The sequence below is a fragment of the Crinia signifera genome, chromosome 1 (genome assembly GCF_055691185.1).
Source record: "Crinia signifera chromosome 1, ASM5569118v1, whole genome shotgun sequence".
Classification (NCBI taxonomy): domain Eukaryota; kingdom Metazoa; phylum Chordata; class Amphibia; order Anura; family Myobatrachidae; genus Crinia; species Crinia signifera.
The window spans coordinates 333,977,800-334,002,219 of NC_139217.1; the positions used below are offsets into that span (position 1 = coordinate 333,977,800).

Consider the following 24,420-nt stretch of genomic DNA (forward strand, 5'->3'; position numbering starts at 1 on the left):
CTGTTAAGTCCAAAGGCCATTACTCACTACTTATTCTTCTAGATCTTTCTGCTGCTTTCTTACCTATCTGATCGCTCTTTCAGTGTTCGCTTCTCTGACTCTACTTCCTCTTCACTACCTCTGTCAGTTGGAGTTCTGCAAGGCTCATTTTTAGGTCCTCTGTTTTTCTCAATCTATACTTCCTCTCTTGGCAAACTAATCAGCTCTTTCGGATTTCAGTATCACTTATATGAGGATGATACTCAAATCTATCTATCAACCCCAGAGTTGTCACCAGTGGTTTTGGGCTGAGTCCCTGAATGTCTCTCTGCCATATCTTGGATGTCTTCTCGCCACCTCAAACTCAATATTTCCAAAATGGAATTACTTATATTCCCACCAACCAAGAATAATTACCATCCTGGTATCTTTATCACTGTTGACAACTCGACAATCTACCCTACTCAACAAGCTCGTTGCTTAGGGGTCATCCTCGACTCTGAACTGTCCTTTCTTCCCCACATTCAATCTTTCTCCAAATCATGTTACATGCATCTAAAAAACATATCCAAAATATGACTCTATCTCACACAAGACACTACTAAATCAGTGTGATTTACACTCTAGTATATTATTTAAATCTCCTACATATCAGATCCAGGGCCGGTGCAAGGCACCAGAGCGCCCCAGGCAAGTCGGGGTGGGGGCGCCCCGGTGTCTGCCGTCCGGGTACCTGTCCTGCGGTGCTGTAAAGCTGGCGGCGGCAACGGGGGGTCCCTGCAGTTAATAAGAAATAACGAGCGCTATCCGCCGGGCTATGCGGAAGCGCTTCTGTTTTGGAAACACTGGCCGCACGGCGCACGCTGATTGGCTGAATCTCAGCCAATCAGCGTGCGGCCAGTGTTTCCAAAACAGAAGCGCTTCCGCATAGCCCGGCGGATAGCGCTCGTTATTTCTTATTGACTGCAGGGTGTCACACCAGGGGTCTGAGTCGCAGAGACTGAGACCTCTGGTGGGGACCTGGACCGGTACCTGAACCGGGGAGGTTGTAGAGGACCCTTTCGCATGTGACAGTGCACCCAGAGCCAGTAATCAGACAGAGGTAAAAGTACAACCAGATTTATTATGCAGATGGTTGTCACGGTACAGGCAGTAAAGTATGCAATGATGGAATATATACAGTCACTGTAGATAGCGATACTTTACAGCTGGGTGGAATGATGGAATCGATGGTGGAACATCGGATCCGGAATATCGGATTGAAGATGGAGCTGTGGGTCCGGAATGACGGACTGTAGTTGAGACTGTAGGTCCGGAACAACGGACGGAAGCTGTAGACTGTGGGTCCGGAATATCGGACTTCAGGGCCGATGGTGGAACATCGAATAGGACCAAGGTCCTGGAGCTAGGCTTGGATTGCTGGGCAGCGGATAGTGGATCACGGAGATGGAATACCCGGACTTCTCAGGAGATGGAATACCTGGAACACACTGCAGCAATGGAGAACATGCACCAGCAGGTAACACTTGCATAGACAAATGACAACTGAAGCACTAGCATTGATCTGAGAGCTCCCAGCATACTTATACCCACTGGGTGGCCAGGATTGGCCGGGCAGGTATGACAGGGAGATCAGATCAAACAGGATTGGACGGGAATGACATGTGACTGGGAAAACATGGCAGCCCCCATGTCAGGCTATGGCGGTAAAGACTGTTTGTATGCGCCATGCTCATGGCTGGGAGCAATGGCGGCGGACAGGCGGATTGCCGCGCACTGGACACTGTCTCTGCGGGTGGAGGAAGCGGTGCGCCGTGCAGCCGTAGACTCAGCAGCGCTGAGAGGACTGGAGGATGACAGCGGTGATGGCGCACGGCAGCCAGGACACCGGCTGTGATGAGATCTGAATCGCAAGCTGAGCCTGCGGAGGCACTTATCCGGTAAGATGACCTGACGTAATACCCGGATCGTGACACAGGGATACCCCCGCTGCCGCCGCCAGCTTTTACGCACATATATGCCGCAGGACAGGTACCCGGGCGGCATGGGGGGGGGGGGCGAAATACCGCCCTCCAGTGGCCAGCGCCCTAGGCAAATGCCTAGATTTGCCTAGTGGTGGCACCGGCCCTGATCAGATCTCATATTTCATTATTCCATAAGAACTTTGGAAAAAAATTATAAAACTTGAAAACACATTTTAATTCCTTGTTGCCATGGCATATTTCTTAATCATGTGATATTACCACTTTCTTCTTGTGTCTTTAAATGCAGTCACTTCAGGACTCCCAGCAGTTATCCTTTAAAATTAGAAAGCCATAACTGGTCTCTATGTAGTGAAAAATGTCCCAAGGGCATAGATAAACCAGCTGGTATTTGATTATGTCATAAAGCAATTAAAACACTTTTCTCCTGTAAGCTTATCAGCGGCTTGCTAAGTCAGTAAAGGCCCCCATACATTAGCCTGACGTCCTAGGACAAGTCGGACCTGATTTCCCCGGCAGCTCCCCGGGAGGGGTCACACATGATTAGGCACTTGATGTGCCAAGTTTTGCATATGATAAATCGCCATGCAATTTATCACATGCAACTCCCGGGGAGCTGCAGTGGGAGATGAGGGCAGGGTCAGCAGGTGAGGGACACTGTGGAGCTGCAGGGGGAGAGCCGGCCATGGTAAGCTGTCAAATAGGCAGCGGGGGGGTGAATCAGCCGGTGAACCGGCGAGGGAAACGAGGGAGCTGGGCAGGAGGATCAGGGCGGGGAGGGGGTGCTCTCCGGCACCGCTGCCTATTTGACAGCTTACCATGCCCGGGTCTCCCTCTGAAGCTCCCCAGCATCTGCTGCGGCTGACCCAGCCCGGCTCTCCTCCTGCAGCTACACAGCGCCCCCCGCCCGCATTTCCCCCTGCTCGGCTCTTCTCCTGCAGATCCCCATCATCTGCCTCCGCTGACCCTGCCCGGCCCTCCGGCATCCCCCGCTCGCTGCTACTGCCCGCCTCTCTCACTGCCCTTGCAGTGTCCACCGCCCAAAGGCTGCACATAAGATTTAGGAAATATTATGTGCAGCCGGTCCGACTGCCCGACTCCGATGTCTAAACAAGCGATTTGGGCCGATTTCATGGCCCGATTCATCCGAATCGGGTGAAATCGGGCCCAAATCGCAAATGGACAAGTCGGCCTTTGCTCCCTCTAATGCAATTCCTATATTGTATGTAGGTGTCTTGTAAAGACTAATAATAATAATAATAATAAATGAATGTTATTTTATATCTTAATACAAATGCTGGTGGAAATACATGCACGCTAGCCTTATGGCTTTTCACAAGAAAAATAGTATATAGGGACATAAAGTGGCTGCTACCTGTTGCAGTCAATTATAGAGATTGGCTGCTCGCCCATTAGCTACGAAACAATTTGCCCTGTGTGTACGTGGCGCTGAGCGCTAAAATATCTCACAGGGATAACCCCCCTATTGCTGGACTGGCCGACAAATGAGACTCACGGGAAAAGCAGCAGTACTGTATATAACACGATTGATGCGGCCACCAACAGATCGGCTACTGTACCGGGCCATAACACCGCCACACACACCTGATTTCCGCCGCCGCGGTTCAGTCACTATGGTAACAGGGGACACTTCCGGCATCGAGATTCCGTTATTGGTTGCGCCGAACCCGGAAGAAGGCAATCAGCAGTGACCTGGGCATGTGACACATCGGTGACAAGTACGCGCAGCCAGTGACCCTCAGGGTATCTATCCGGGTGATTGCCCCATGGGGTGGGTAGATAAAACATCACATCCCAGGTGTCCGACAACCGGGATTTAGTGTCAGGTGATCCCCGCATCCATCTTACTCAGTGGCATTGCTGCAATTTGCCTCGTTAGACGCTAACGCCTCAGTGTGCAGATGTTTAGTAAGAGAGGTTTTTTTAAAAAAAAAATATGGCTACACACCACAGCGACACTGCGTTATTTTACGTAAAAACATTTTACAGTTTGACTGCAGATAACCTCTTGGCCCAGCGATCCAGCCCTAAACACATGTACACACTGGGGTTATTATTATTTTGGGGAACCAATTAACCTACCAGTATATTTTTGGATTGTGGGAAGAAAGCTGAGTACCTGGAGGAAATTCACGTTTGCACAGGGATAATATACAAACTCCACACAGTTAGGGATATAATGGAAATTGACCGCAGTGCTGTGAGTTGGTAATGCTAACCATTACACCATCCATATTACTGTATGACCTCAATGCACTGTGTCGCATGGCCTCGCAATCTATCGTTTCATGTAATTACAATGTGTTATAAGTCATATAGTCCCATCTAACGTGCAACACATCACATTTCATCACACAATTCATTCAACTATAAATTGCATGCACACACTTCATCATGTTTGTGCTGAATGGTCCTGTAGTGCAGGCTTTCCCAACCACGTCCACAAGGCACACTTGCAGGTTTGTAGATATTCAGGCTTGAGCACAGTGCAGGTGCAGGTTTTGTAGATATCCAGGCTTGAGCACAGGTGACTTATACCGTGTTCTCACTGCGAGTGAGAAATACACGGCTTTTCCCCGGCATTTCGACTGCCGCGCTGGACCCCCGTTGTCACTGCAAGGCAAATTCCCGGGTGAAGAAGTTCTACCCAGGAATTTGTCTATTAACACGGGTTTTTCGTGTGATCGGGTCAACCCGTGTCTGCATACCCGGATCTCAGACACAGGTAAAAAGAAGGGTTTTACCCGTGTCTAAGATCCGGGTATGCGACCCGTTCACACTGCCAAAAATTCCGTGTTAAAAGGAAAATTTCCGGGTCTACATGCTAGACCCGGGAATTTGGCTGCAGTGAGAACGGGGTATAAATTAGTACCTGAGTGATTCTGATTAAACCATCTGTGCTGAAGCCTGGATATCACTAAAACCTGCACTGTTGGTGTGCCTTGAGGACCGTGGTTGGGAAAGCCTGCTGTAGTGTGTACATACTCTGCTTTATACTGGGTGTGAGAAGATGCAGTATTATTGACCAGAATGTGCATATTTTTAGCTTTTTAACTTCTCATGTCTGACATTTCCTGCCCCGGTGTGATAAAAAAAGTTATATAATAAAAAGACTATTGTTCAAACCAGTGGGATGCATTGGTGTGTGTTTTAGTATAAAGTGGCCCACTATATAATCAGCAACCCATGAAAAACATTGAGACTGATGCACATTGGGCCTAATGCAGGCCTAAATGCACGCCTGCGAATTCACAGGCCGGGCGATTATCGATAGATTGCGCATGCATCCTGCAATAAAATCTTCCAACATTTTTTTTGCTGGCTGTACGCAAGGTGATTGACAGGAAGCTGGCATTTGTGGGTGGTATCCGGACATTTTCTGGGAGTTAAGGGAAGGTGTGTGAAGTCAGCCCTGGCCCTGATCAGCCTGTTTCTATTGCAGCCACTGACTAAAAGTCCTGGGCTACACACAGACTGCACTCAGTGAAAAAAATCATTTGATGGTGAGCGGTTTGGGAAAGGATTTGCGGCTAATCACTGATCCAGCTTATTTTCACAAACCCTGCTAATCAATTCACCGGCTTGCACGGGGCAGGATTTTACTTTGGCGGGCAGTGTATACCTGGTCACAGGGCTCCAAGAATTAGCAGCGCAGCGATCAGGTCTGAACCATGCCCATTGTGAGGATATCTTTTTAGTACTAAAAATTCTCTGTGACTGAGTGTACACAATTTAGTCACTTAAGCGCTCATCATTAACCATATTGAGCATACACACTAAAGTTTTTGTTTGGTCTTTCTGAGTGATATCGTTTAAAAAAATCTTGTAGTGTGTATGGGGCTTAAATAATGTATGCCTGCTTTTGAAAATGTACTTATATTCAGTAATTCAAATTAAATTTAAATGTTTAGTCAATTATTAAAAGTGTTAAACTATAACTCAGTTTATATAAGTGTTGTAGTTGATAGTGATTGGCGAAGGCGGAACATGAAAAAGGTGGAGTTATGTATGTTGTCCATTGACAATGATTGGTACACCAAGGTTCACAGCTAATCTTGTGTTGCCTTCTTTGAAACAAACACTAATTTAAATTAAAGGTGGGAATTCATTTATGGGTGAAGGCTGTGAATTGCTGTTGCCATGGCATGTAAATCCCTCAATGGCATCACATCTTGTGCCCTTTGCCCACAGACCTATCCCAAATTAGAACAAAACTGTTTGCAACACTATAGAGGTGTGAGTAGTTTTGTGCAAGGTAGGGCTGTGTAAATTGTGACTAGCAGGATTCGGCCTGACAAAATAATCTCTCCTTAATTAAATTGCCCATAATTGTTTCCAAAGCCATTCAAATTACAAAAATGAACCATAAAAAATTAAGTTAAATGACAAATATATTGGGGACTTGGCTACATAACAGTTAAGTCTTCTATTCTATAACTAATATATAATTGTTTTCATTTCCACTTGTCGAGTGCAATAGAAATTGGTAGTGTTCCATATAAACTATGTTTCCATATACTGTATAACGCTGTTTCTTATCCTTACAGATTATGAGTTTTGCATCACCTGGTCAGGACCAGATATCATTTCATCATGGACAGAATCTTCCCCATTTTCATTCTGACCATGTATCTATACAACTCCAAGGATTTCTCTACCACCCAGAGATGTGCAGAAGGAACTGTGGATTCTATGGAAATCCAGCATGGCATGGTTATTGTTCTAGGTGCTGGATCCAGAAGAGACAGCAGGCTCAGTCTCTTACAAACAGGTATGAACAATCCTTGCCATAAAATTATAATATACTTAAAAAGAAGAGAAACGGTGGTCCACAGACAGTGGGCAACCGTTCGCAGAAAGGATTCCTTTTTGGAGGCACACTTTTGAATTATCAGAGATGATGTGTAATGAATGAGTTAAAACTTAACTTTTAATTCCAATTAATCTAAAATAGTAATAACTCTATAGAATCATATGAAGCATAATTAGCCATGAAGAGTTAAACAATAATTAAATATATTAAATCTTTTTTGTGTGAACAAAAAAATATAATAATAAACAACCACTGACATTAATCATATGACAATATCTAAATCAGTGGCAGTTGGTGGTGTTGTTTTTGAAAAACGTGTAACATTGATATGTAAGCTTAATTTTTAAATCCTTAAATAGGATATCAAATTATAGTAGTCAGCTGAGTATAGACCGAAGACTTTGACATGGGACAGTGTGGTTTGACTTGCAATGGAGCATGGTTTAGAAAATACAAATGTGGACGAATTTGTTGATGCCCCTCCCATGTTATTCAATTATTTGAAAGTGACAAAAGGAATTGCCATTTATTATTTAGCCCATATTAGAAATCAGACTTTGCATTACACAACTGGAAATGAACTAAAATAATGGCCTAATATATTCTTGCACAATCGAACACTGCAATTAACAATTTCTGTAGTACTCACTTTGTCTGTCTTAAAGGGATTTCCTCTCTGGTAAAGATAATCTCTGCTGCCGAGAAGAACTAAGATGAGCTGGCACATAAACTCCCTGATAATAAGATACAAGAGTAGTCCAACACCTTAAATTACTTACCTATGAACTATGCTTCTCCTAGCATTTGGCCTCTGACAGTTTTGAAGTGCAACTACTATTTCACGCGCAGAGCATTTACAACCGGGACACCTAACATCAACACAGTCAGGAACATTGTTCTCCAATCTCACAGAGATTCAGGAAATTGTGTCCAAGCCTACATAAACTTGGCTAAATAGACCCAATTCCATAGTCAAGCAATGAAACCTCAGAGAAATTAACCCAATATGTTAGGATCAATGGTATCCTTAACAACTGAGGTTTTCTTTCCACTTCCAAAATTACTTTAAATGCAGAAACCATGTGTTAAATTTTTATTACAAATACATCAATAGTTGTGTGAGATAATGGCCGCTGTCAAACTGGTACAAGGTTGCCAGTGAATGAACAATAGACATCAATAGATAACCAGGAAGTTATGATATCCAGCATAGGTGTAGTGTTGCCATAGAACCAATCAATGCCCATCCAGCAAATATTCTGAAGCAGTATAAAGTGAAAGGACAGAAGCTTCTCACAACGCCTATAACACAAAAGTCTGCTTCCTTAGCTCTTTATGATGCAGTTGTCTCTTGATCCTAAACAGATGTAAATTACCATCTTTTCAATTTCCCCCATGCACTAGGCCTGAGTAGCGTAGCACAAGAATAAGTAATACTATGATTTTTTTCCGCTTCATAGGGTTGTTTCTTGCCAGCTTGCACACATAAATACTGCTTTCACATCGCTCTAACCCTGTATTTGAAAACGTATATGAAATGTGTCTGAGCAATCTAATCCACTTTCTCATCGCATTGTGGAGCCAGTTTATTATTGGGTTGTTACTGGGTTGGTGCCTTTGACACTCAACCTGATTCACCCATAGAAAACAGTGTAATGTCATTTGTAATGGACTTTTATGGCTCACATGTTTGTGTTATAGCTAAAAAGAAACCTTTTTGTTGATGTTTATGTACTGTACCAATTACAAATGTTTTTATATATTACAGTGCCAGTGATTTGCCTGGCAATGTCTGCTTCCCCTCTTAATCTAACATACTCCCTCCCCCTCCTCATCAGTCCATGTTGCTATAACTGTGGGGGTTATTCTAGTTCACTCTTTCTGACAAATTCCTTCTTAGATGGACAAAACCATGTGCACTGCAGGTGGGGCAGATGTAACTTGTGCAGAGAGAATTCGATTTGGGTGGGGTTTTACTACAAAGTGAGATCTATATTGCAGTGTAAAAATAAAGCAGTCATTATTTACCCTGCACAGAAACAAAATAACTCACCCAAATCGAATTATCTCTGCACAAGTTACAACTGCCCCCCTGCAGTGCACATGGATTTGTCCATCTAAGAAGGATTTTGTCAGAAAGAGTGAACTAGAATAATGCCCTGTATGCTCTGTAGTGTAGAAATATGCCAGCAATGCTTCTCCCCTACTTCCAATGCTATTTCTCTTGTTTCCTGATTCAGGATTGTGCCATCAAGGCAGGGAGACAGCCTATCACCTTCTGTGGCACAGTCATGTGTTCAAAATACCGGGTCTGAGACTTTCCCTGCAAAATGGGTTGGCTTTGAACCGTGTAGGATCCTTCTTTAACACAGTTTGAATTACTGGGTTTTTTGACCCGGTATTTTGACTATGGAACTTTACACTGCACCTAGAACTGGATTGACACACATAAAATCGGCAATATACCGTGTTATAGCTGTAGTGTGAAAGGGGTAATAAACTCCTCATTCATTCATTTTACTACCTTCCAAAAAAAGGAGTCAATACAAGTTTTTCAACTAGGAGCCTCACTTCCCAGCATTACAAATGCCTCATTGGCAAAGTAACAATATGCAGTAGGGCCATTGTATACCAAGATTGGAGTATACTGCCCAGTTTCTGAAACAATGGCAAAGAATTAAGGCTACACATCTATGTAATCTAAATGATAACATATTTTACAGTCTGTCACTTTCTGGGAAAGTGTGCTATCCTTACTTACCCAAATTATGGCATGCTCTCTGTTTAAGGTGTAACCTATCCCAATCTTAACTAAATCTGAATTTACTGGTCACAAACATCCTACTGTCAGAGAAATGCCTTATAGACTCTTGTTTTAAACAAATTGCCCCCTGACCCCTTCTCAAGTAGTTAGACCCAATTGGTACTTCCTTTAAATTGAGATATTCACTGGCTTTCTAAATGATTCAGTAAGTTAATTTGAAAGGATTTTATTGCCGTAGATGGAGACTATGAAGTGCCTCGGTGTCCAGTAAGGTTAATAAATCTGTTGTAAAGGAGTTCTGTGGGTTACACAGTATGTTTGGGGGCTTCTTAGTTACCAAATGGCCCCCTACCTCTTGCAGTTGTCTGTGGATGGTCAATGCTCTGGAGTTAATATTATTGTTTCTTTACATTCCTTTATGTCATTTTTGTACTAATACTATTTTATTTGTTTTTTATTCCATATACCCAAAATTTCTACAAACTCTTTATTTTCAAATTACTTCACGTGGTTTCAATATATTGTAATTAATCTGACAATAAATACAGTTTTAAAATAAAAAAAAAAATGCCTGCACTATATGTATTGGGAGGAATGTGGCCTACTGTAAGGAAATGTTTTTCCATGTAAAGGAAGCATGTAGTTCTACATGATTAGCTATACAGCTGTGCACTCAATCATGGACATCTAGTGAGGTTTTTATTTCCAATTTTGCTTAAAAAAAATAACTGGTACATTTCCCATGGGGCCTCTCATAGTCTGGTCTGATGTCATCCTCACTTCACTTTTAGGAATCAAACAGAAAATCTACAACTGAAACCAGATATTATAGTGAACACGCAGAACCTGAGCAGAAAAGATCATTTTCAAGATGGCACCTATGACATTAATGTCAAGAGCGAGCAGCAGCATCCCCCGAATAACAATACTTGCCAAACTGTAACCAGTAAGTGGTTTTTTTAATTGGGTCACAATTGCAACCATGTAAGTAGTGGTCCAATCCTCTGTACACTAAGGGGTGTATTAATTCCTGCCCAAATTTTACGCCAGGTGAAAAAAGGCAAAGATTCGCCTATCAGTATTCAATCACAGGCGTTTTAGACCGTTTTTGAGTAATTGGCAAATCGGCATGGGCAAAAACAGATGCAAATTCACCAAAACCACTTGCATTTGTGGCAATTGCGCTGGCTTAAGCGGTTTTCGGCGATGCTGGATTTTGCACCCAGGCAAAAAATCGGCACAGGGATTGAATAAGGCAAGTCAAATTTGCCCTAAGAGCTTGAAAAGTGACAAATTTTTGGCTGGCGAAAAATTTGTCTGGGATTGAATACCCTCCTTAAACCCAATAACCAAACCTGTTTGGTAAGTAGTACTTCCATGAAACTATGCAGAGCTAGAGTTGTAGTAACTAACCGTAGTTAGGATAAAAGTCATATGCAACTTATTTTCACTACATATGAATGTCTTCAGAGTTGCATTGTGATCAACTATATGATGTATTTTTTCTTAGATAATGTAACATAATGCAAGGCTCAAGTGTAGTGTCTTTGTTATACTGCAGACCCTGTTTGCCCTCTTTCCCGGACAAGCCTTCTCTCACTGACTAAAGGAGACTTTTCAGATTTCCTCAAAGCCCTTTCCAGACCTGATGCCCAACCGTTATGGACTCACTGCACCAATTTCATTCAAGGGATACAAAAGGCTGAGGTCAGTCTTGTGCATCAAAGAGGCTATCAAGCTGTAAAAGGTTGCATATGAATAAATCCCTGCAAGTGTTTGTATGCGTTTAGGAAAACTTTCACTGTTTGACAAAAATAATTCAATGCAATTAGACAGAATAGAGCCTTAATATGTCGCAATACAAGATGTCAGCACGGACAGGACCAAACGGGGATGTAAATTGGAAGCAAGAATATCTGACATTTAATGCACTGTTTCTCAGATTGAATGATTCCTTCCAGTAGGCTTCTGTCTTCTGTCATCTGAGTGCACAAGTGTGAAATGTTCGTAGAACAAGTCATTGTGTGATACAGTGACAAGCTATTTAGCCTATCCTAGTATAAATCAAATGAAGTACATTCACTCAGGGAACTTTCTACTGAAGCAGATGGGACATAATTCAGGAAAGGCCACAGAGTGGAAAGTGCTGAAGAGCCTAATTTCACAGGTTATGATTGATGCAACATATGTGATAGACATAATCATACATAATTTAGTAATGCTGGTAATCACAACGCACATACACAGCTGAACCAAATCTACTCTTTCATATTAAAGTCACAGAATAGCAGAGGGCTGGGGATAAATAAGCGTTATTCCCTCATCTCAATGACACTTAAAAGCATCAATCTGTGTTACAGCACTGGCACATGTGACATTTCTACACATCATTTTGTGTTCAAGGGCAAAAATATGACCGGTTGTGTGAACCAGAGGACTATGTTACAGATGGAACCCCACATAGTTTAAGTGTCTTTACACTCATTTTCATCCTTTAATCGGTGCTGCCACACTTCTTATGTTACACCCAAGCATTAAACCTAATCACTACTTCAAAGGCCAACACTGTCCTGTGATGTCAAGATCAGGCTGAGCTTCAGGACTTACAAATCAATCATATATGTCTTTCAGAATCTAACTGTGGATGAGAAGGCAGAAGAAGTGCAGACGTTCTACCAGCAGATTGTGGCCCACTACCCTGGTGAGAGGGTCAATTTTTTTCCTTTATACCACCTACAAATCTGATATGCCAACATTGTGTTCCCAGTAACTGGATATCGTTCATCTGCTTATAGCATAGCATTTGCTGTTTTTGGGCTGAGCAAATTGTGAATTCAGCAGGAGTTTTGTGCATTAGTAATATCCAAAGTTTTAATTAATTGAATACTAGTGTTCTCATAAAGATTGGTGTAACTGATAAATTCCCTGTCTTGACATTGTGCAAGTGCTACAGATTTGTCCTCATGTTGTATCTGTATACAGAGCTCGATGGAACTTTGCATAAAAAGAAAAGCCGCAGCCACTGTATTGTAACTTTGTATGCATATACGGACTCAGGGATAGATGTATTATACAGACACCTAACGTGCCGGTATAATGCTACCTGCTTTTCCTCTTTACTGAGGTGAAGTAGGAGGAGTCAGTGATGAGATGTATTAATATCTTCAATGCCAGACAGGGAGTGAAAACTCCCCCTACAGCGATACCTGTCAGCCCTCCCACAGCGCATCAGCCCACTGCATCCTCCTGGATTAGTGTTTCTCGCATCCCATTGCAGCTAAGATGCACATTCACACGAAACACATGAAAAAGATGCTTGGAAGACAAGTCCCATTGTAACTGCTGCACTGGAAAGGGATGTTTTGCACAACAGCAGCAATAGTGTATTAGGACACATCTGTAAATACCAAGGGGCAGATTTAAAACAAGTGATATTCTTGTTTTCACATGTTACTAAAGATAAATGGCTCTAATCCATCTGATTGGCTGGAGCGCCATTTAACTCTTAGCTGCTCTTACAGTAGCTGCACTGCAATGCGAGAACCCACTCCATGAGACTACACTGATTAGTGTTCATTCTAGCACCCGCCAACTTTGAAAACCCATGCAGTTCCTCTTCTCTGCCTGGGGTGTCACTGTCTGATGTAGTGCTTCTAGCAAAGTATGGTCTGTATATCAGCACTGATATGCAAACCAGACCTGTGCTAGAAACACCACAGCAGACAGCGACACCCCAGGCAGGGTAGAGGAACTACATGGGTTTTCAAAGTTGGCGGGTGCTAGAATGAACACTAACTGATGAATTTGATATGCATCACTTCATTTATCAATCACTTTCTATATACTTTCAGTTTACATAGCCCACCACCTAAGTGTTGCTCACAATTGAATTCCACCCAGCATCATCCAGGGGATTGACAGCCAAAATCAGAAATGCAGAAGGAGTAGACAGAGGGACTTATTCAATGCGGTCGGCGAGGGGGTTAAACGGCAGGGATCACTGAAAACAGGACACCTGCCCCATTTAACACCGGCCAATCACCCTATTCATTCCCCAAACGGCGAGGTTCGTGGCTAATGCAGGGAGCCTGCTGCATTTAGCCGCAAGCCTCCCTGTTTCGGCGGCCCCATGCGCCGTTTCCACCTCGCTGTAAAAACCCAGCGAGGTGGAAACGGTGGGTGCAGGGGGGTCAGTTGGATACTGACCCACGAGCTGTGACGGCTGGCAATCGGCACTGCTCGCTGTCACAGCTTGCAAAATTGAATACGGCCCATTGAGTGCAGAGCTGCACTGTGTTTTAGCGGAATTACTGGGCACAATTCTATCTGTGTCCTGCCAACAAGAGGGCACTATCTACTGTACAAGTCGGTTTTATTTATTTATTTTTTAAATTGTGATTTTCCAGTTCAAATCAATACAAGGATTTCATTTTTTTTTATTATTATAACCGGATTATTGCTACCCATCCAGCCAAATTTTCTGGAGAGAACACTGAATTATTTGTATAGAGGTTGGACTTTTGGAAAATGTAACAGCTTCCTTATCTCCTGTAGATCACATGTCAGAGGAAAAAGATCGATTGCTGGACAACATTGAGAAACTGGTTATGACGCGACTGTATAAGTCTGTATTTTGTTTGGATGGTTCACAAGATGAACAGAAAGATCTCTCTTTCCAAAAGCGGATCAGGTAAGTGATCGTCATTTTTTCTGTAAAGCTCTGGACCTAATGGGTATTGATTTTTATTTTGTTTTTGCTGGAGAGCACAACATATGTTGCAATAAGAGATGTGTATATATAGAGATCTTTATGTAAAATGTGAGTAAGAAACAGTAACTTGAGACTGTCTATGATTTAGTGCATGTGTCTGAGGAATAATATTTCATTTTGTGAAGAGTACAAAACCTTTGCTGATGATGATGATGACGACGAATGGCCACTTCCCCACATACAGTGCAAATACGGTAGTGTTCCACCTTCTCTTCTGTAGGTCACTGAGTTGGGTCACGTCCAAGATGCTTCAGCTCCCGCTGGTGGAGGAAAATGAAGATGTCAAAGAGGGGATCCCCTGTGCTGTCACTGGTAAGATGGAAACTTATCTAAAGGCAAAATAGAGATGCATCATTGTTCTATCTATCTGTCCCATCTGCTAAGGTCTGTCTGATGTCCTACAGACATGCTAATGACTGTCTAGCAATGGGGCTGGTTTTATTTTTTTATTTATGCAAATGTGCCCTAGTCACCTTTTTTATCTTATTACAATTATCCTGCAAATTCAACTTTTGGTTCTGCACTGCTCCATGCCATGCACTGTGCACACAGATTCTGTAGTGGGGGATGCGGTCAATATGCCGGGGGCCGGAATCCCAACGGACGAAATACCGACGCCGGAATCCCGACCGCCGCAATGCCGGCACTTTGTCCCTCTATGGGTGTCCACGACACCCATATAGAGGGAGAATAACATAGTGTCACGAAGCGTAGCGAGACACCGGGCTCGCTGCGTGGGGAGTGCAGCTAGCCCGCAAGGGGAGGGCGATCCACGGCCTCCCATTTCGGCTGTCGGGATTAGGGCGTCAGTATTTCGACCGTCGGGATTCCGACCGCCGGCGTTTCATACCGAATCTGTGGAATACGCCAATTAGGTGGACCCTATTAAGGTCAACCACTGGAGGTCGATAGGCCTTAGGTTGACACCTGAAATAGGTCGACATGGGTAAGATCGACACAATCATTATGTTGGCAATGTAAAGATCAACAGTCAAAAGGTCGACATGAGTTTTTCATGGGTTTTTTTTTTTTCAGCTGAACTGTGCCGACAGGAGGTATTTCGTGCCCTAACATCCACTATGGAGTGGCAGGAGAGTAAATAGTGTACCAAGTGTAGTGAGGCACCATGCCCGAAGAATAGCAAGTGCAGTGGTACACTTAGACCAGGGCTGGGCAACACCGGCCCTCCAGATGTTGATGAACTACACATCCCAGCATGCCTTGCATCACTTTCAGCATGGCCACATAGCAAAACTAATGCAAAGCATCCTGGGAAGTGTAGTTCATCAACATCTGGAGGGCCGGTGTTGCCCAGCCCTGACTTAGACGGTGTCCATGCGAACTGTGTCGACATTCGGGACCAAATAAAATATAAAACTCATGTCAACCTTTTGACTGTCGACCTTCCCATTGTCGACCTGTTTGTGTTGAACTTCTGACCCTGTTGACCTTACCCATGTCAACCTATTTCAGGTGTCGCCCCTATGGCCTGTCAACCTTCAGTACTCGACCCAATGCATGTTGGCCTAAATTGGGTCGACCCAATGACCCATACCCGCTGTAGTTGTGCTTGGTAAACTGATGCACCACTATGGATCTCTAGGCACATTTGCACAAATTCATGCAAACAGCAGATCCAAACCTGTACTTGTGCTATTTAAGGAGGTGCAGAGGTTTGCACAAGTAGAGGTGTGAAGTCAGTCCCCAATGAAGTGTGAAATGAAAGAGAGAAAAACTGTCCCATGAGCAGAGTGTTTAATTATGAAGCAATAATTGCAAAACAGGCAGAATACCTTCCATTAGTCCCTACTTCCTCACCCTACCCCATGTCTAGATGGCTTCTTAATTGTCTACTACTGTAACTGGGAGAACATGAGTGCGGAATCCTCTTGGTAAAACTCCCCTCCTTTATTTACAAAGAAGCAATGGCAAATCATGCAGTTAGCCAGGACAATGGCCCTTATTCTGATCGGTGCGGCCCGATCAGGAATATGCGGCCGCGACCGTGCAGGCGAATCCCCGCCTTCCATACGGATCGCCACCTCCGTCCGTACGTGGATATGTGGCGATCCGCATGAAATTGGACGGGGATACGCCTCCTCCGTCTAGGGAGCAGCCCCTGCATTCGATGGTCGCCGAACATCGAATGCAGGGCCGCACGCTCCACCAGGTCCCGCCAAACAAGACCACACGGACACTTGTCCGTGTGAAATCATGTATGGGGGCGGGCAGCTGACATCCGGCGATGTCAGATGCCCGCCCCCTACACACGCGTCACGGCCGCATTACCATGCATACGCTCCGCGTTTGCATGGGAACGCCCATGAAACGCGGGGCGTATGCATAGGGTAATGAGGCTAAGTAGCCCCTCACGCCCCTCTACGCCCCCTGTGCGGCGTGTCAAGAATACGTGCGGCGAAATCGCCTGCACGTGCGCAGAGTGACCTCTGCACATGCGCAGACGATCACCATCGGCGGCCCGTACGCATGCGGAGAAATCCGCACCGATCAGAATAAGGGCCAATGTAAGACTTATGGTTTAGAGTACCGATGGATAAATCTTAATGCATGGACTTTATGATAGTGTCAAACAATCTTAATGCTGGCTGATATCGCTGCCGTCTTCTTTTTACCTCTGAAGAATGGACCCAATGTAAGTAAAAATATGTTTCTCCTTGGCTCAAGAATATGGCCCAGTGGTCCGCAAAGGAGGCTGGGCCAGTGGTCCACAGGGCCCGGAGAGTGGGCCAGTGTTCTGCTAGGGATGCTGGGCCAGGGATCTGCAGAGGAAGTCTCTAAGTACAAACACAAAGGATGTGAGATTGTCCTATCTCCTCTAATATAACAATTCCTTGGGGAAGTTCCCCTGTATATTTTATTTCAAAAGGGAGGTGCCACCTACTACTTAGAACAAGACACACATTTTTACAAGAAAAGTAAGTATATTGTAAGTGCACTGACAATCACAATGTTTATTTTTAAGATTTAACTTTTATTTTGTTCATTAAAAGGTGAAATATTTAAAATATAGAAAGATAAAGAAAGAAATAAAGTTTAAAATATCAATGACCCCTGCTCCCCAAACAAAATTATTATAGGGTTCTTTTATCCCTGTATGCCTCTTATATGCTTTATATTAGCACTTTTCTCCCTATTCAGTTTTAGGAAGAGATATTTTGTGCTTAGATGTTGCGAATTTCTATTATGCAATAGATCTTTATGTATCGGATCTTGTTCTCTCTGAGTCTCTCAGACTGATGTGTATGTTTTGAATTATATTTCGTTACATTCAGTTGATATAATCAAACTGACCTCTTATATTTTCTGCAGACAGATTTTGTCAAATATTTTTGCAGAGAGAGGTACAGTTTTTTTCTCTGTTGTTTATTATATATCTCTTAAATGCAGCTGTACTCTACTTTATCGATCATAATGGATTATATCTTGTGGGCTGACAGAAGCTGTGGGTTAGCTGTCAGAAATTATATTGATGTTATTTATAGTTTTATTTCTATTAACAGTATTTCATATAACCGCAAATTATACCCACTGTATTTGTATATTACAGTGCTTGAGATTTAATTTTTACCGACTGCACAGAGGTAATAGATAATTAATAACCTCTTTATTCCGTGCTCCTGTATTGAATGGGCATTTATTTGTATTATGGTTCTCTGTCTTCGTATTTGTCTCCAAAGCCAAACATTTGTCTATTTATTACACAGATTATTGTTTTGTAATGTACAGACACTTGAGCTATATCTGGTATATGTGCTATTCAATTGGCAATTATATAACCCAGCTCATAAATCACAGAGGCGTCTGACAGCCTTTCTGCCTTGTACAAAGTGGCTTCTTGGAGTATTTTTGCTGACAGCTATTTTAATACACGGTATTTATGCCTGCTGCATTGTGTTATAATACCCAATGCTTAGGTTCTTCTTCTCACGGATTGTGTAGTTGTAGTGTATAAGAAATAACCATTCTGCACTTGTTTGTTGGCGTGCAGATATTGCTTTTCAGACATACATATACTGAGCTATATCTGGTATATATGTTCTATAAATGATAGTCATACAACCCAGCTCATAGGAGCTGAGGTCATTGCTAGCCAATGACCGTTTCACCAAGCTTCCTCAGGATGCCCTGAGGAAGCTTGGTGAAACGGTCGTTGGCTAGCAATGACCTCAGCTCCCAATCATATGCCTCTTAAAAATGCAATTTATGTTGTAGAAATGTAATGAAATTAAATGTATGTGTCATGTTAAGCAGTCTGCACTAGTAGCTGGGATATAGCGACAGAAGCAGCGTGGGTGCGTGTCTGGCTGACAGGAGCCGGCTCACAGCTTCCGTGCAGTCCGTGAGATACAGAGCTGCTCTGATATACATAGTAGACAGCAGCGGTATAAGTGTATTTTTTGGCTTTCTATAGCCGACTCATAACCGCGGGGATGCTGTCTAATAAGCCTATAACACGGCAACAATAAACGCTGTGAGCAATAACAGCATCTGTGAAATAACTGTCAGTGGCAGCTGCCCTGGTATTTATAATAGACGGCAGTGTCACTGGAGATCTGTTTAATAAAACCAGAATACGGCAGTAAACATAACGCTGTGGGCAGCAATAATATTTATCAATTAACTGTCAGCGGCAGTACTTTCATACAGACAGGGGCGGTATGAGTATACTCTCTGGCTTCTTATAGCCAACTCATAGCCGCCGGAGAACTGTCTTATAAAGCCCATAATACGACAATAACATAACGCTGAGGGCAACAATAATATTTGCAAAGTAACTGTCAGTAGCAGTCTTTTCACACAGACAGCGGCGGTATGAGTATACTCTCTGGCTTACTATAGCCGACTCATAGCCGCCGGAGAACTGTCCTATAAGCCCACGATACAGCAATAATAAACGCTGTGGGCAGTAATCATATTTGTGAAATAACTGTCAATAGCAGTATCTACACAACTACCGCAATATACCAAATATAAAAATAACCATCCATTTTTACCTTATGAGCTGGGTTGTATGACTATCATTTATAGAACATATATACCAGATATAGCTCAGTATATGTATGTCTGAAAAGCAATATCTGCACGCCAACAAACAATTGCAGAATGGTTATTTCTTATACACTACAACTACACAATCCGTGAGAAGAAGAACCTAAGCATTGGGTATTATAACACAATGCAGCAGGCATAAATACCGTGTATTAAAATAGCTGTCAGCAAAAATACTCCAAGAAGCCACTTTGTACAAGGCAGAAAGGCTGTCAGACGCCTCTGTGATTTATGAGCTGGGTTATATAATTGCCAATTGAATAGCACATATACCAGATATAGCTCAAGTGTCTGTACATTACAAAACAATAATCTGTGTAATAAATAGACAAATGTTTGGCTTTGGAGACAAATACAAAGACAGAGAACCATAATACAAATAAATGTCCATTCAATACAGGAGCACGGAATAAAGAGGTTATTAATTATCTATTACCTCTGTGCAGTCGGTAAAAATTAAATCTCAAGCACTGTAATATACAAATACAGTGGGTATAATTTGCGGTTATATGAAATACTGTTAATAGAAATAAAACTATAAATAACATCAATATAATTTCTGACAGCTAACCCACAGCTTCTGTCAGCCCACAAGATATAATCCATTATGATCGATAAAGTAGAGTACAGCTGCATTTAAGAGATATATAATAAACAACAGAGAAAAAAACTGTACCTCTCTCTGCAAAAATATTTGACAAAATCTGTCTGCAGAAAATATAAGAGGTCAGTTTGATTATATCAACTGAATGTAACGAAATATAATTCAAAACATACACATCAGTCTGAGAGACTCAGAGAGAACAAGATCCGATACATAAAGATCTATTGCATAATAGAAATTCGCAACATCTAAGCACAAAATATCTCTTCCTAAAACTGAATAGGGAGAAAAGTGCTAATATAAAGCATATAAGAGGCATACAGGGATAAAAGAACCCTATAATAATTTTGTTTGGGGAGCAGGGGTCATTGATATTTTAAACTTTATTTCTTTCTTTATCTTTCTATATTTTAAATATTTCACCTTTTAATGAACAAAATAAAAGTTAAATCTTAAAAATAAACATTGTGATTGTCAGTGCACTTACAATATACTTACTTTTCTTGTAAAAATGGAAGTCTCTAAGTAACCTTTATATGGCGTATTACTAAATTCTTTATTTTCAGGTAATAAAACATTATATGAATATATGCGTGGTCTGATTCATTTTTTTTTTCTTTGGCTGACTAAATGTAAATTCTGAAAGGTGTTCTGTTTCTGTTCATGTCAAAAGAAAACGCAGTTAAAACTCAAGAATGAATAAAGATACTTTTAAATTAGAGTTGCATCCAAAATAGTCAACTTCAAAATGGCCACTATACTTGTGACATAGCCTAAAAACCTTTTCCCCATATCATATGTGTAGACACTGGATCAATATTTCCTTACACACTTGCTTTTTATTTGTTTTGCTTCTGTTTTATGTGGCTCACCCAGCAACGAAATTCACTGTTACCATTAAGTGCTGGGATTTGGATTATAGATCGATAGGTGATTAGAAGCAAAAACTCTTCTAATCATGTCAAGTAATATACTAAATTATCTTTGTTGCAGCTCTTATAGAAGTGGATTCTAAGCGAGCTCCCCAGGACAAGCTTTCGTGTGTGTCTAAGGCTTGTAACTACCTGTTCAAAGCCATACAGAGCTCTAAGAAGGAGCCAGCAACAGCTGATGATGTTCTATCCTGCCTAATATATACAACACTCAAGGCAAACCCACCCCGTCTGTTGTCTAACTTGGAGTACATCACCAGGTTCTGCAATCCAAAGCGACTGATGACAGGGGAGTGTGGGTACTGCTTTACCAACCTTGTGAGTATAACAAAATGTTTGTCTATGTAAGTAATGTATCTGGAATTATTTTTGTATGTCTCCAATTCTTGTTGAGGTTAATGAAATGCTGAAGTATATAGGCTTAGCTGGCACTTAAAATTTAGCTTTAGCACTCTAAACACCACCCTCTCTGTACCCCTGCAGCTTACTGGGGCTCTAGAGATGGTGAGCCAGTGATACACAGCTGGATTTCAGTATGAAAATTCATTATGACATACCGACGCCGGAATCCCGACCACTGAAGTAACGACCCCCCCTTGGGGCTCGCAACGCAGCGGGCCTGGTGCCTCGCTGTGCTCGGCACACAATTTTATTCTGCCTCTATGAGTGTCGTGGACACCCATAGATGGAGAAATTGCCGGCACTGCGACGGTTGGGATTCTGGCATCGGTATTTCGGCAGCCGGGATTTTGACGCCATCCGGCTGGAGGCACCACTGGTGGGCACCTACTACATAGCGGTATGCCTGGAATTTTCCGGGACAGCCCGCTGCGGCAGCACACGCGAAAGGTTAAGGTTCTTGTTTGAGCTGTCGCTTTATTGCTATACTGCCATTTGCAACTGATTCCTTTCAAAATAGTCTTTTTGGTACTGCTTTCCTAGCACGGCGCCCACAATCTAGATTGTATGTGTGGGGCTGATATCTCAAGCATCTCATGTGTTTGTGCGGCATAAGATGCATGAGATGAGGCAATCGACGCGATTGACGAGATTTTTACATTGCAAGCATCTCATGCATCTTATGTGTTTGTGCGACATAAGATGCATGAGATGATGCAATCGACGAGATTTTTACATTGGAATCAATGTAAAAAGGCCCCAAAACCCCAATTTTAATTGCTAACCCCCCCTCATGGGTAAAATGGCCCCCCCATTGTTAACGCCACCCCACTATTGAGGTACGCGTCCTCCGACCTTTTCATACCCGCACTATCCACGTCGGTGTGGAGTTGATTTTATATAGTGTGGCGAGCCACCGAGCCCGAAGCGTGGCGAGCGGATGCGGAATACATGTAAAGTAGTCCGCGTCCCCTCGCGGGGCTCGCTACGCTCGCCACACTATATAAGATCAACTCCACGCCGACGTGGATAGTTGGGGTATGAAAAGGTCGGAGGACGTGTACCGCCGCCTCTCGCAGCGCTGCGCTCGCCACGATCTTATGGATGCATGAGATTAAAAAATCGGGTCCATCGCGTTGATTGTATGCCTTAAGTACCTTCAACTTAAAGCATACAATCAATGAGACGGGCGCCGTGCTAGGAAAGCAGTACCGTCTTTTTTTTGTTTCCACATTTGCCAGTATGGTTCGGAATCGAGAGGTTGGGGGAAGAAGGAAGTTCTCATGCCTCTAGTGCCATTTTACTCATTTCTGTGTTATTCCCATAGTGTTCCATAAACCATATAGACAGAAGCTTTTCTGTACACAAAACCTTGCCTTTCTGAAGAACACCTACTTTCCTTCGTGCAGGTTTTGTTTTTCATCCATTAGAAAATCGTCCCCATTAATGATTTTGAAAGCATCAATTTTTAATTACTGAACAAATGTCCTTCATAAACGTAAAGAATAATTTGCTATGTTGCAGATGGAATCTCCTTGATTTTAATCTCAAGGGATATCCGTATGTCATCTGCACAGACTTCAGGGACACTTATAATGGCCTTAAATGAAGTAACCATGTATACCACTATTAGGTTTTCTTGAACTGAAACGATTTGTAAGATTCTTAAATGACTATAATGGTTGTACTTATGTTAAGTGTATCTATTTGTAATTAAGTCTGGATTGTCATTCAAGTTTTTCCTTTGAGAGAAGAATCCTTGGCCAATGTGATCATGTGACACATGTAGAGATTACAATTTAACAATAGTTTGATTGGTGTCTCCTCCTTTCTAGTGCTGTGCGGCTTCTTTCATTGAGACGCTGGATGCCTCCTCTCTAGGTCTGACTCAGGAAGAGTTTAATTGTTTAATGCGGCAGCAGGCATCAGAAGCGAGCCCCGTTACTTTGTGCATTGGACAGAGTACAGTGCAGCAAATACAGCGGAACAAGAACCTTCTAGCTGCATTGCAGCATCGGCAGGATATTCTGATCCAAAAGACAGAGTGCCTGGAAAGAGAGGTGAAAGCCTGGCCTTTGTCTGTACAGGGAGAAGTCCAGGAAATCATCCGCAAGTTTCCTTTGGAAACTAAACAAAGTTCAACCAAAAGCTGTGTTTGATATATATATCTATTTATACCTTATGTGAGAGGGAAGTGTGGCACGTTCTACAGACATTCTAAGCTGCTATTGACCTACTTTAATGTGAGCATGTGATGAAGGAAATTTCTTAAAACATTTATTAAATTGTATGTAATATTGTAATTATGTGCCTTTTATCATTGTGGTACTAAGATACTTTTCTAACAATCCTGAAACAGCAATAATGTATTGTTTTAAGCACAATTGTAGTATTTTTTTAAATTATAAATACAATTATAAAAAATCTAATATTTATAATTTCAGCATAATCCAAATAATTTGGGATTTCTTAAATAAAGTTGAATAAAGTAATTTGTGAATGTACCTCCAAAGTGATATTACCCCAGGAGACCTGTAGCAAGCACATGTATTTGTGCTCTGGCTAGTTTGAGGCTGCTTTTATGAAAGGGAACTCCATCCAAATCTGAGTGAGTTGTTATAGGTGAAGTTTGGTCATTTATTATAAGGTAAAAACGTGATGAAGAAATCCTCTTAGCAGCCAGTACAGATTGAGTATTCCTTATCCAAATTATTCCGAAAACCTTAGTTTCCGCAATTGCTTTTTTGTTTTGCTAAAAGCACTGCTGGGGACATCTGTTATACCCCTTTCACACTAGAAAATGCAGGGACCCACCCGGGAATTCGGCTCAGGGATCACGCCGGGGCATACCCGGGGGTGGCCATTTCACAACAGTCCCTGCATTTTCTGGTTTGGGGAGGAGGCCAGGAGGTGGGCAGGAGCTGGGATGGTGGTTGACAATACTCACCCTGGGTTGCTGATCGTCGGTGCAGGCCGGTAATCCACACAGGCGGCGAGTGTAGATGACGGGTCAGGCGGCGGGTGCAGATGACGCAGTGAGGGCGCCGGAGAGCTGCGTCATCTTCATATGCCGCCTGTCCTGTCA

At 42.6% G+C, this 24,420-nt stretch overlaps 1 protein-coding gene and 1 long non-coding RNA gene across 7 annotated transcripts; one reads left to right on the forward strand and one right to left on the reverse strand.

Moving 5' to 3' along the window:
- Positions 1 to 1,082: 1,082 nt before the first annotated feature.
- On the reverse strand, positions 1,083 to 3,564 carry LOC146006221 (uncharacterized). The gene is made up of 2 exons (XR_014444107.1): positions 3,478 to 3,564; positions 1,083 to 2,276 (listed from the first exon to the last, which is right to left on the reverse strand). It is a non-coding gene; the product is annotated as an uncharacterized LOC146006221 (long non-coding RNA).
- LOC146006155 (rab5 GDP/GTP exchange factor-like) lies at positions 3,560 to 24,117 on the forward strand. 6 transcript variants are annotated; one of them, XM_083145292.1, is made up of 9 exons: positions 3,560 to 3,808; positions 6,530 to 6,753; positions 10,351 to 10,505; positions 11,121 to 11,266; positions 12,191 to 12,260; positions 14,114 to 14,249; positions 14,551 to 14,642; positions 20,998 to 21,254; positions 23,171 to 24,117. In XM_083145292.1, exons 2-9 carry the CDS (start codon positions 6,533 to 6,535, stop codon positions 23,492 to 23,494), a joined length of 1,401 nt encoding a protein of 466 aa, XP_083001418.1. In that variant the 5' UTR covers positions 3,560 to 3,808; positions 6,530 to 6,532; the 3' UTR covers positions 23,495 to 24,117. The 6 variants fall into 6 exon arrangements, with proteins under 6 accessions (XP_083001418.1, XP_083001419.1, XP_083001417.1 ...); XM_083145293.1 differs by having other exon boundaries at positions 3,560 to 3,753; XM_083145291.1 differs by having other exon boundaries at positions 3,561 to 3,725.
- Positions 24,118 to 24,420: the final 303 nt, after the last annotated feature.

Excerpts from the sequence above, each read along its gene's own strand:
- LOC146006155 (XM_083145290.1), top strand. The coding sequence starts at position 4,162 with ATGGAAATTGACCGCAGTGCT. Across the intron at positions 10,506-11,120 it reads TACTTGCCAAACTGTAACCA|ACCCTGTTTGCCCTCTTTCC; the intron begins GTAAGTGGTTTT and ends GTTATACTGCAG. Across the intron at positions 21,255-23,170 it reads GGTACTGCTTTACCAACCTT|TGCTGTGCGGCTTCTTTCAT; the intron begins GTGAGTATAACA and ends CCTCCTTTCTAG.